Here is a 13,152-nt window from a genome sequence, read left to right on the forward strand (position 1 = left end):
AACATCTATAAATACGTAAACAAGATCTTTCATCTTAACAACACTGGATGCATTAACGTTACTCTGCTAAAATCAATTACGGTAGCATTACTCCAGTCGTTAACTTAATTCTGATCAGCACTCCGATCATCATCGGAGTCGATTCTCACTTTTAGATATTAACTTATTTGATTCCGATCGAATAAGATTAATTCAATCGATTATTTTACGCCCTTGGAATCCAGATTCCAAATCGGAGTTTGCACAATTATTGGAGTTAAAACATTCGAGTTACTCTTTTTCCCAAATCAAGCACTCAAACCAGAAATCTATTTACACCTAACGATTTTGGTTTGATCATCAAGAATTTCAGTTTTTCACATTACAAACAGTACTATTAATACAATCTGATCTTGATGAATTATCAAGAATCTAACAATATGACCATATGGTTTTTAATACTAATACAAGAATCAACATCTTATGAGTTTACTACATCCAATAACCACGTGTAGTTTAACTATAAATCAGCTAATTCATAGCCATCGGTAAAGCAACTCGTTCAAAGCTACCACGAACTGTTCGTGTTCGACTCGTTTTCTTTTTCATTGTGTCCATCTCCTTATCGGATCTCCTACCAAGTTTATTTGCAAATTCAGACACATTTTTAGTCACATTTTTAATTTTTATTTCATCCTTATTAGCACCTCCATTTATTAGTATTCTTGTTATTCCTGCATAGTTTAACGAATCCGCAATTTGCATTGCGGTTACACCCTTATTAGTTCTTGCTTTTACATCTGCACCTTTCTTCACTAGCAATTCAAGAACATCTGCGTTTCCCGATTCGACTGCACAATGCAAAGCGGTGTACCCGTCTCCATCACGTGCGTTAATATCGACACCTTTCTCGATCAAGAGCCGAACCACATCAGTATAGCCCTTGAACGAAGCTCGGTGCAAAGCGGTCCAACAGTGTTGGTCTGTCCCATTAATGGCGGCTCCACTTTCGAGAACCCTATTAATGGTTCTCACTTCACCTTTTCTTGCGGCTATACATAATCGGTCACCGAGGCGTAACATGTCAAAAAGTCTCGTGTGTCCGTGCTCGGCGGCCACATCGTAAGCCGTTTTGCCTGATCGGTTTCGGATGTCTTTGTTAGCTCCTTTATGTAATAGAAGTTTGACCATGTTCTCCTCCCCATGAGCCGAAGCGAGATGCAAGGGCGTCTCGTTGTCGGCTAAGTTTCCAATATCGGGTTGCGCTCCACTGGATAACAGTATTCGAGCGCAATCCCGTCTTCGCTCCTCCACCGCCAGGTGTAAAGCGGTGTTTCCATCTTCGGACACCGCGTTTACATTAGCTCCTTTGAGTAAAAGGATCTTCAAAACATCCACATGGCCCCGGCCCACTGCAAGGTGAAGTGGGCCCCATGTGGATGACTCGGACCTTTCGGTACTGGCTCTATGAGCCAATAGTAACTCCACAATCAAACTTTCACCCGAGGCGGAGGCATCCTCAAGGGGAGTCGTCCCTGAACGGCTTCGAGCTTCAACATCTGGCTCGAACTCGAGTAGCACTTGGACTAAATCGGGCCTACTTTGTGCGATCGCCAAGTGGAGTAATGTTTGACCATCAGAGTCCACCGAGTCAACCGCCTTCCAACTTGGATCACTTTTTTCTAGCACATCCCTTATTTCATCCAAGTTCCCATTTTTAACAAGCTTAGTAATCACCATTGAGCCAACAAACATAACCTTAAGACCACTATCAACAAACACTTGTTTGTTTCTAGTAGTAAACCATTCAATAGGGACCGAATCATGAGTAGACGACGGGTTTTTAACTGCGGCGCCAGGAACCACCACACTATGTAACAAAAATGAGTCATCACAATACGGAAACGACCCCGGGAGTCTTGAATTTGGCGGGAAATCGTAAGTGATCTCGACGACAACAGTTGTTAGTGGCGATATGATCCCCGATTGTGGACGAATGGTGTAACGAGCTTTGTTCATCGGCTGCAACCGAAAAGCAACAGGCATAGTGTACATGACATTTTTCAAAGTAACTTGACCACAACATTTTTGGCCTTGTTCGAGTCTTATTGCAACCACATTAGATGGCTCTAAACTTATCAACCGATCCATAATCTTTTTTCGCGAGTTATTCGATAGGCAAATCAGAACTCGAAATATGAAAGATTTTAGAAATAAGGTTAGATTGATGTGTGCATAATAAGGAAGATTATAAGGTGCCGGCTATCACTATGGTCTCCAAATGGTGGTGTTAATTACAAAGATCAAATTGTTATATTGAGTGTACCTTTGCTTCCATATGTCACTTTCTGTCTTGTTTGTTGTCTCCTTTGTACTATGCAAACACTTTTTATTATTGACAAAGCACAAATGCCAGAGTTTCAATTCTTTTTTATCCAATCATAAATTTAATTACATATTAAATGTATTTTGTCCTTGTTAAAGTATCATAAATATCTAAATCTTATATATACTTTTGGACCAATGAGGTATGTCATTGATCGTGAGTAATTGTGCACCAATAGAAACTGTCATTTATTTGTAAGTTTTTATGTACTAATAAAAAAATGAATCAAAACACAATAATTTTTATGTTTAAATAAAATCTTACATAATGTTATCATAACTGGTTATGCAATGGATTCATTTTCGACATTGAATATGTGTGTTGATTAACTAGCTATTAGTTAAGTTAGGATAAGTTTAATCACTGCCTTAGGGAAATGATCAGGAAAATCCATTTATTCTTTTTTATGTTAAAATCTGGTGTTTGTTTCTATGGTTCTTGCTATGGAATATTGAGATGATTGTCTTATGCGTGATTTGTTTCAATAGTAGAACTATGTCACTTTGAAATTATAGCATTATAGTTTGTTTGTATTTGGTATAAAAGACGGAATTATTGTTGTATGCTTCTTATTTCTTTAACTTTCATACTTAAAACAAAAACTAGTTTAATACCCGCAACCTTGCGGGGTTTTAATAGGAATTCTATTTATATGTAATGTTTTATGTGATTAATATTACATATTATAGATTTGAACGTAGTTTTAGAAAGAAAAAAAGATGTTTATGTAAATATAGGTTTGAATGTAGTTTTAAAGACATCAAAAAAGAATAGATGCATATGTAATGTATTAACTTGTCAAAAGATGATTCAAACATTTATTCCATGCACTAAAGCTCCCAAAGAGTCTTGGTATGTTAATGTAGTCGGACTGCTGCACTTTGAAGCAAACATGATGTTCAGTATTGCACAAGTTAACGTTGTCAGTGTATTTAGTTTATAGTCTTTTAGAATCAATGTCTTGACTTAGACGATAGTACATGTAAAATGTTTAACTATTTGAAAGTTACTTCCTAAAACTACTGTCTACCAAGAACAACTACTGGCAAAATCTAAAATACAAGTGTCCTAATAAAAACTCGGCAGTCAAACATGGACTTCTCTGAAGGAGGAAGTATTAACATTAACATTAACCTTTAAAATTTATTACCTCCCATGTCGTAAGGTAACCTTTTTCATGTCTAATCACAAAGAAAAGAAATGCAATGTTTTCCTTGTTGCTTACGTTCATCTATTTGAGGGTTCTGTAACTTAGAAGATTTCATAAGAAGCTGAAAAAATAGTCTCCAAGCCTTGTACTTCTAGCCTTCTTAAATGACTGCATTTGTGAATTGTGTGATAAAAAAATTGTCAATAAATAAGAAGGTTCATGAAACTGCAATAGATGATGCGAAAATGGTATAGACTTGTGAAGTGTTGGAAACATGTAATTAATTGAAATTTACTTTCCAAGACTTCAACTCGAATTCTTGTTGATATTTTTGAACCCCAATGTATGTGTTAATCAGAGGTCACAAAATGGTAGGGTCAAATGGGTCAGCTAATGGGCTAAAATGCTTTTGGTGAGAAATGAGACAAGTCCAATTATATTTATTCTATGTTTAATATTTTGGTAACTTCAACCGGTATAACACATTTGGGTTTGTTGGGTTGACCCACACACATTTTGACCTATACTGCCCCCATTTCCTTATCATCTAACTCTATTACATCGACCCGCTAGAGACAAAACATAAAGAATTTCCTATAAACTAAAATTAAACCTTGACCTATTAGAGATAAAACATAACCCAGTTGGACACTTGGACCCATGCACATATAAGTCACTTGCAGCAGCTGTTACAAACATTGATATAGCATTCTGATGACCAAGGGCAAGAGCCAACCACATGTCTATTTTGTGAAATTAATAAGAAAATGATCGTTTGTATTGATAACTTTTAAGTATTTGATACAAGCTTAATTGTTTTTTAATCTGTTACAAAGCTAAGTGTTTTTATACACAAAAATCTCTAACGGCTATTTCCTAATGAAGTTAGGCTCCATTGTTACTTTTGGAACCACTTTACTCTAAAGGGAAAGATGCTGTGGGGGTTGACTGTTGTGGTTGACTTATATCCGTTGAAACTTGGAACCATATGCTGTCTTGTGGTCTTCTAAATATGGAAATGATGAAGATAACATCTTCTGATCCTAAAGTCAAATTACCTAAAATGGTAATTTGACTTTTATTGACTTTGTAGTTGTATTCTAACACTCCCCCTCAAGTTGAATAGTGGGGTTTCCAATGTTCAACTTGCCGAGAACTTCGCTGAAGAGTCTTCCGTTGACTGATTTGGTGAGGACGTCGGCTAGCTGGTCTTCTGATCTGATTGATGGTAAAGAAATGATTTCACCATCTAATTTTTCTCTAATAAAATGTCGATCGATTTCAATATGTTTAGTTCGATCATGTTGAACGGGGTTTTCTGAAATAGCGATTGCTGCTTCATTGTCGCACAAGATTTGGATAGCTTCTTTTGGGGGGAATCCTATTTCTGTCAAGAGCTTTCGAATCCATAAAGCTTCCACCACTCCCTTTGAGATTCCTCTAAATTCTGATTCGGCACTTGATAAGGAAACGACCTTTTGTTTCTTACTCTTCCACGCAACTAAGTTTCCTCCAACTATTGTGAAGAAACCTGAAGTTGATCGTCTATCTCCTTTTTCTCCAGCCCAACTTGCATCCGTATAAACTTGTGCTTCAAGGTGCCCATTCTTTTTGAATACAACTCCATTGCCTGCTGTTTTCTTTAAGTATCTGATGATCCTCATTACAGCTTCAATATGGTGAACCTGTGGTTGATGCATAAACTGGCTCACAACTCCAACTGCATGTGCTATATCTGGCCGAGTGTGAGCAAGATAGATGAGTTTTCCCACCATCCTTTGGTATTGCCCTTTATCAGCAAGATCAGCTTCATCTTCCATATATAGCTTTTGGTTTGGAATCATTGGAGTGTCAGCTGGTTTGCAATCAATCATACCTGTTTCTGCAAGAAAATCAAGAATATACTTCCTTTGACAGATAAATATTCCCTGTTGGGACCGTAATACCTCAATCCCCAAAAAATATTTAAGTCTGCCCAAGTCTTTCATTTCAAATTCTTTAAATAAGTTCATTTTTAAGTTAGAAATTTCATCTTTATCATTTCCTGTTATTATCATATCATCAACATAAATGATTAAGCATGTAATTAAATTTCCTTTTCGTTTAAAAAAGAGAGTATGATCCGAGTTACTTTGTTTGAAATCATATTTTCTCATAAATAAAGTAAATCTCCCAAACCAAGCCCTTGGAGATTGTTTTAACCCATATAAAGATTTTTTAAGTCGACAAGCTTCCCCATTTTTGAAGTTTTTGGAGAATCCTGGAGGAGCTTCCATATAGACTTCTTCTTTTAGTTCACCATGTAGGAAGGCATTCTTCACATCAAATTGGTGAAGTGGCCATTCTTCATTTGCAGCAACTGAGAAAAGAACCCTGATAGTATCAATCTTCGCAACTGGTGAGAAAGTTTCGGAATAATCTATTCCATATGTTTGAGTATATCCCTTGGCAACTAGCCGGGCTTTGTATCTTTCAATGGTACCATCTGGTTTGTATTTTATTGTAAACACCCATCGATTCCCTACTGGTTTTTTCCCTGGAGGAATGACACATTTCTCCCATGTGTCACTTTTCATGAGTGCTTCCATTTCTTCCTCCATGGCCTTCTTCCATTTTTTAGATTTCATGGCTTGATCAACACTTGATGGGATTTCTTCAGAATATAGAGCCGAATTGAACTTTTTTGCTTCACTTGATAGGTTTCCCTGTGCAATATTAGCCATAGGATACCTTGACCTTTTAGCTTCTTGTTCCGGAGAATATCTTTTTGGCGGTATACCTCTGTTGACTCTCTGAGGTAAGACATATCTTTCTGTGGTTTCATTTTCACTTGTGTTATCGGAAGTTGTGTTGTTTTGTTCCTCTTGAACTGGATGTTCATTGTTTGAGGAGATTTCGGTGGGATCAGAATCTTGTGGCACAGTATTTGGTGAATCGGGATTTGGGTTTGGTGACTCGGGACTTGAGTTTAGTGACTCGGGACTTAGGTTTGGTGACTCGGGACTTAGGTTTGGTGACTCAGGACTCGAGTTTGGTGAATTGGGACTTGGGTTTGGTGTTGATGTTTGGATATTGTCGGATCTAGGTATCCATTGTATCCAACTTAGAGTGTCGTTATCCTCTTTCTCCCCCTCACTCGTGAGTTGGGTATGATAAAAATATTCAGTTTCGAGAAAGTCACAATTCATAGTAGTGTAGACATGATGTTTCTTTGGACTATAACACTGATACCCTTTTTGGTTGATCCCATAACCAACCATCACACACTTTTCTGCACATGGATCTAGTTTGGTGCGCTCACTTTTTGGGATGTGAACAAAGACGGAACACCCAAATATGCGAGGTTCAATGCTAATTGAGGTCGGAAGGGTATGAAATTGGGAAAGAGTATCTTTAGGAGTTTTTGTGCCCAAAATTTTAGTAGGTAATCGGTTGATAAGATAGGTAGCGGAAGCAAGAGCTTCGGGCCAAAAAACTTTTCGGAGCCTTGGATTCAATTAATAATGCTCTTGTCATTTCTAAAAGTAGTCGATTTTTTCGTTCGGCAACACCATTTTGCTCAGGAGTATGAGCACACGAGGTTTGATGAATAATCCCATTATTTTCGCAAAAAAGTTTCATTGATGAGTTTACAAACTCACCCCCATTATCGGATCTTAACATTTGTATGTTTTTATTAAATTGGGTTTGTACCATTTTATAAAAGTGAGAAAATTTCTCAAAAACTTCTGATTTGTGGGTTAGAAAATAAATCCAAGTCATTCGGGTATGATCGTCAATAAATAAGACAAAATATCGAAAAAATTTTCCTCCAATAACTGGTGCAGGACCCCATACATCCGAATGAATTAAAGTAAAAGGTACATCTTTCCTTGTATTACTAGGTTTAAAAGTGCTTCGGTGGCTTTTAGCCAAAATACACGTTTCACAATTTAAAGTAACATTGGACGGAAAAAGACTTGGAAATAAAGCATGTAAGTAGCCTGCAGACGGATGACCCAACCTTCTATGCCATAACCAAGCTTCCCTCGTAGGTGTTCCGTGAGCAAGCATCACGGTACCTTGTTGGGTTACTTCGTTCACATAGTACAACCCACCCCGTTCGGTACCACACCCAATAATCACCCCAGTCCTGATATCTTGTAGGATACAGAAAGTGGGGTGTAGTAAAACGGAACAATTTAATTCTTTTGTAACGTGACTAATAGACAACAGTTTATGAGACAGGGTTGGAATATATAAACAGTTGGACAATTTCATAGTCGGAGTAATGTCAATTCTCCCACCCCCTTCAACTTGAACAATGTCCCCATTGGCCGTTTGAATTTTATTGACCCGAGGTTTTGATTCGGAACAAAAATCGGATTTTTCAAAAGTCATGGTGTGAGTAGCACCGCAGTCAAAAATCCATTCATTATTATTTTTTATTTTGTTTGTAACAATATTAATTTCCCCATAAGAATGCTTATTTTTTAAATTTGAAGACTTTTTATCATTAAAGGATGTACAGCAAGTAGACTTGATTATATTTGGGCCATTGCTATTTTTACTACCTTTAAAATGGGTAATCTTAGTTGGGTTAATTTTTGGCTCATCATGACATATATTAGAGGACATTTTAAAAGGGCTAGTAATAATTGATGGTCCATTAGACTTAAAATTACAATTCGAGAATGTTCCTTTATTTTCAAACATTTCTTTTGACTCTTTATTTGTAAAATAACTGTGTGATTCATTCCTTGAAAAGTCATTTGACCCTTTATTTGCCTCCTTGTTACTTGAAGGGTTACTAACTTGGGAAGAGAGCTTCACTTTACAGCTCATCCCACCCATTTCCATCTCATCGTTAATTTGTGAAGTTTTTAATTTAGGGTTTAACCCTACTTCTTCATGTTGAAGACACCAGAAGCGATTTATTTCAACAATTGATTGTTCTCGCAATTGTATAGGGTTTTCCCTTTTCAATTTGATCGGTTGTTGCAACAGAGGGTTAGAGGTCTTTTTCCTCACCATTTTGGTCGAATTATTAAGTTTAATACCAGGGTTAAAATTCGGGCTTGAGGGTTTGTTTCTCACCCTTTTGCCTGATTTATGCAAATTAAAATAGGAGTTTTTATTAGGGTTTGAGATTTTTAATCTCAACCCTGTACCTCGATTGATTGCTGAAGTGTTGTTTGTTGTTACCTCACTGTTGTTTCTGACCGCTGCTCCAGTCGCCACTGTCGCTGCCGTCTTTGCCACTGTTGTCGCCGTCTCCGCCATCTTCAGCCTTTTTCCTTTTTCGTAGGCTATGAAGTTTTCGGTTCTGGTGGTGACCAGTGGTGGTTTACAGAGAACATTAAGGTAACTATTTTTAATCAGCCTCAGTTGTTCAGGTTTCATACTACTGCTGGTTCGATGAATTAAGCTACCGTCAATTTTTGACATGGAAGCTTTTTTTTTTTTTTTTTTTTTTTTTTTTTTTTTTTGGGAAAATGATTGAAGCTAAAAAAAACGGTTGTCTTGATCCAAGATCAACACCGTTAGCTCTGATACCATGTGAAATTAATAAGAAAATGATCGTTTGTATTGATAACTTTTAAGTATTTGATACAAGCTTAATTGTTTTTTAATCTGTTACAAAGCTAAGTGTTTTTATACACAAAAATCTCTAACGGCTATTTCCTAATGAAGTTAGGCTCCATTGTTACTTTTGGAACCACTTTACTCTAAAGGGAAAGATGCTGTGGGGGTTGACTGTTGTGGTTGACTTATATCCGTTGAAACTTGAAACCATATGCTGTCTTGTGGTCTTCTAAATATGGAAATGATGAAGATAACATCTTCTGATCCTAAAGTCAAATTACCTAAAATGGTAATTTGACTTTTATTGACTTTGTAGTTGTATTCTAACATATTTGTTCATATTTCTTAGACTAACGACAACACCAAGATCCTGCAACTAATTTAGCTAAAAAAACTGTTTTATAATTATGATTTTAGTATTTGAATCTAAATCTAATTATCTAAGAAATATGAGCACTTTCGACTTGTTGGACGTGGTTCCTTGTTTAGTTAATTTATAATTTTACCGATTTAACCTCTTAGCTATAGCCCATGACTTTATTCTTTAGATATATTCAATAATTCACTTATGACATAATTCTTTTCCCTTCAACGCCGAGAAAAGTAAATTCATATCGACTCCAATGAATTATTATAATCGATTTGTAAGTTTCCCAATATTGTACCCTCCTGCTACTGAGAGCAGTTTATGTTAATGGCAATTTTAAGAAAACATTACATGTATATTTGATCCCATCCAACATTACCAACACCCTATTAAGTATACTGAATACCAAATAATTAATTTGTTTATTTCATCTCAATTCATATAGAACAATAACTAAAAGAGTAAACCTATATTGATAATTGAATTTGTTTAAAGCAAGAAATTATACATCTGCCATCGGAGAGGCCTAACAGGCTCATTAAAAGTGTAGCTGAAGAGACTGAGTCATCTAGGTTTAACGCAAACCATAGGTCCTTCAGCTGGTCTGTGCTTGATGATACTCCGTAAATTCTAAAAGTCCGAGATGAATCAATGAGTCTGCGACCTTCCAAATCAACGGGTCCTCCAGCTGGTCCTATTAAACTCCTTTGGCCTAAAGTGAATCTTCTTTGTCCATTGCCCTATTTTATCAATCAGATGGAAATGAAAGCTTAACATAATTCAGAACTTCGAGGTAGACCTGTGCATATGAGCCAAGTTCAAAGAGTGAGATTATCCCTTACTAATTACATAATACGGAGTAGATTTTCTATCCTTGTAGGAGTCGTCACCTAATGTGTCAAGCTCAGCAATCAAATCCTAAAATACCTACTCAAAATTAAAAAAAAAAAAAAAAAAAAAAAAAAAATAGCATACAAAGTTATGGACTTATGGCACAATCTCTAGAATATTCAATTCCCACTTTAAGAGCTGTTATACATATTGAAAAACAAGAACTGATAACAAAGATGCAAGCAAGTTCAACTTCATTTTCTTTTGTTTACCTGCCCACATTGGATTGGATGATAAAACCTACGACTATTTCCAAAGCCACACATCCGAGTCCTTTGATAAAATATACACATGCCCAACGATTAATAAGAAACAAAACTATAATAAGAACAGACTCAGGTAATCAATTTAAAGACTGTTGATTGACTGTATTTTAATGTTGAAAAAACCTTGATCGATAACAAATTCTGAAACAGAACAGAAGATCTCGAATTAAAACTTACGGTAAATTGTTGAACCTTGCGAAATATTGATTTTGGTATATTCTCGTTCGAGTTTACTAATTTGAGAGGATTGCGTGAAAAATCAAGGTCTGTCTCTAAATTGTAGCCGTATATTGTTCGTAAAATTTGAAACCCTAATTCCTTTAAGATTTCGCATCTCTGTAATACTAAAAAATTGATGATCGTAAATCACTTACAAGAATCAAAATTTTGAAGTCTGCTTACTTCAAAATTTAATCGATCATTTTGATCCTAATCATCGTGAAGTTTTCGATATGTTGGAAGAATCATTGTAATATGGGGATCAGTCCCTTTAATTGATCGATATTCCATTTGTTTGTCTGTCTAGTAATTATTTTAATTTAATTTTTAAAGGGTATTTAAGACATTTCAAGCTTTAATTAGCTAATCACTTTTATTTGTTAGCCGATCTTAAAAATGGATGGTTAAGATCTCTTATTTTTCTTGATCCCGTGGTCATAAAAGAACTCCATTTTTTAAGGATAATGCTCCTCTTTGAATATATAAAAGAGATGTTAGAAAGATAACGATGTAGAAATATGTGTATAAGAGTAGTTTTTTTTAACGGCAATATCGACATCACCTAGAGGGGACTTAACCACCTTTGCGATCATATGTCACTCACACGTACGCACATTCGCCAAAACCCTTGCAGTACGGTTGAAGGTTGGGAAAACCCCTTCCGAGAAGCTAATTGCTAGAAAGTACCAATCAGATTTTGGCCTTTGGAATCGAACATGGGCCTACTCGTTGAGGACAAACAAGCTGCCCTCTCATTGAGGACAAACAGACCGCCCCCTCGTATACCACTGAAACAATGCCTCGGTGGCGTGTATAAGAGTATTAGTATAAGTTCAATAAATAATGTTGGGAATAACATGTTTGTTTTGAATCTGATGAGTCAAAGACTGATTTTAGAAATATTATAAGTGTCAAGTTTGGAAATTCCAGACCTCCCAAGGATAGTCTGGAATGATCCAGACAATCAGCCTCACCCATCTACAATTTAGGTTTTATACTATATAAAGAACCCAAAATTCCATGATTTACGTTAAGATGATTAAAAAGAGTTAATCAATGGGAGTATATTCAAATCCAAATAGAAGAAACGACAAAGTTGAATTCAGATACTCTCTAATTTAGTAAGACTTCAGTGGCGGTTATATAGATCCCGTATGTAGGTGCTAATACGAATCTTATGAAAAACGTAGACTCGATCTAAAGGCAGAAAACACTAGACAAAGCTTTAATCGAATAATTGTAACTCTCGGGATCGAATGAATCAAACCCAGACCTAGCAAATAGATTAAATCGATGTAATGAATTTGTTATTCGTGTTGGGTGCATCCCGGAATGAAAAGAATACGGAGAATATAGGTAGGGTTGATAATATGTGTGTAATCTTTGAATGAAATCCGTAAACCCTATTTATATAGTGCAGCTGACTATCGGGCGACAGACTCTGTCTGTCGACCGACTCTCACATAGGGTTAGTCAACTCTGAATAGTCTTACACCGACTTAACTCTGTCGACCGATAGAGTGCTTCTCGCTTGTGACGGACTTTGTCCGTCGACTGATAGACAAGTCAGTTTAACTTTGATTTATATGTATTAACTATCTCATCATCTAGACAACTAACGGTTATATCTAAACTTTCATATACAATCATCAAGATAACGTAACCATTAACAAACATTCAAAAGTCCATTACAATATTGTTCGGGTCCAAATGACTGAAATAAACGTACAAATCGATTAGAACTAAGGATTTACATTTTATGCAATAACATCGTATTATGTGGAATTTAGCTTGACCGTCAGAAAAAGAACTCAATTGTACGTGTTTTTTAAAGATTTTCAACCCTAGTTCGTGTAGTATAAATAGTACATGCTAGACTTTTGTAGTTGCTAATTCATGCTATTTGAACTATCATTTATTTTGAACAACGTAGTTGCTATTTTGAATTAGTGACGGTGATAGAAACTACTCACCCGATCATATTCGACACACTCAAGCTCCGGAGGAAACCAATTCTTCTTGTTACGATTCTATTCATTGAAAGTCTTTTTCAATTTTAGAGATTCCGCAAATGTTATTATTCAAACATTAGTACGTTGGAGTAATAGATTACAAATTAAATAGTACATTCTCGAGCACAATATATAGATTACAAATGCATACCGTAGACTTTGAGTTATATATTGATATATAGTGTTGGTGATTTTAGCATGATCCAACGTTCATTTTAGGGATTGGATTACTATGTTGAAAGTGTTTTCGAACCATTAATACGTTACACGAATTCGAAGAGTGTGGAGTACACGTTCATAAAACGTAAGGTGGTTCA

The 13,152-nt window shown here is 36.0% G+C and overlaps 1 protein-coding gene across 1 annotated transcript; it reads right to left on the reverse strand.

Moving 5' to 3' along the window:
- Positions 1–510: 510 nt before the first annotated feature.
- On the reverse strand, positions 511–2,130 carry LOC139875916 (protein VAPYRIN-like). Its single transcript, XM_071863216.1, has one exon. The coding sequence runs from the start codon at positions 2,128–2,130 to the stop codon at positions 511–513; it is 1,620 nt and encodes a 539-aa protein (XP_071719317.1).
- Positions 2,131–13,152: the final 11,022 nt, after the last annotated feature.

Source organism: Rutidosis leptorrhynchoides, chromosome 11 (assembly GCF_046630445.1).
Source record: "Rutidosis leptorrhynchoides isolate AG116_Rl617_1_P2 chromosome 11, CSIRO_AGI_Rlap_v1, whole genome shotgun sequence".
NCBI classification, from domain to species: Eukaryota; Viridiplantae; Streptophyta; class Magnoliopsida; order Asterales; family Asteraceae; genus Rutidosis; species Rutidosis leptorrhynchoides.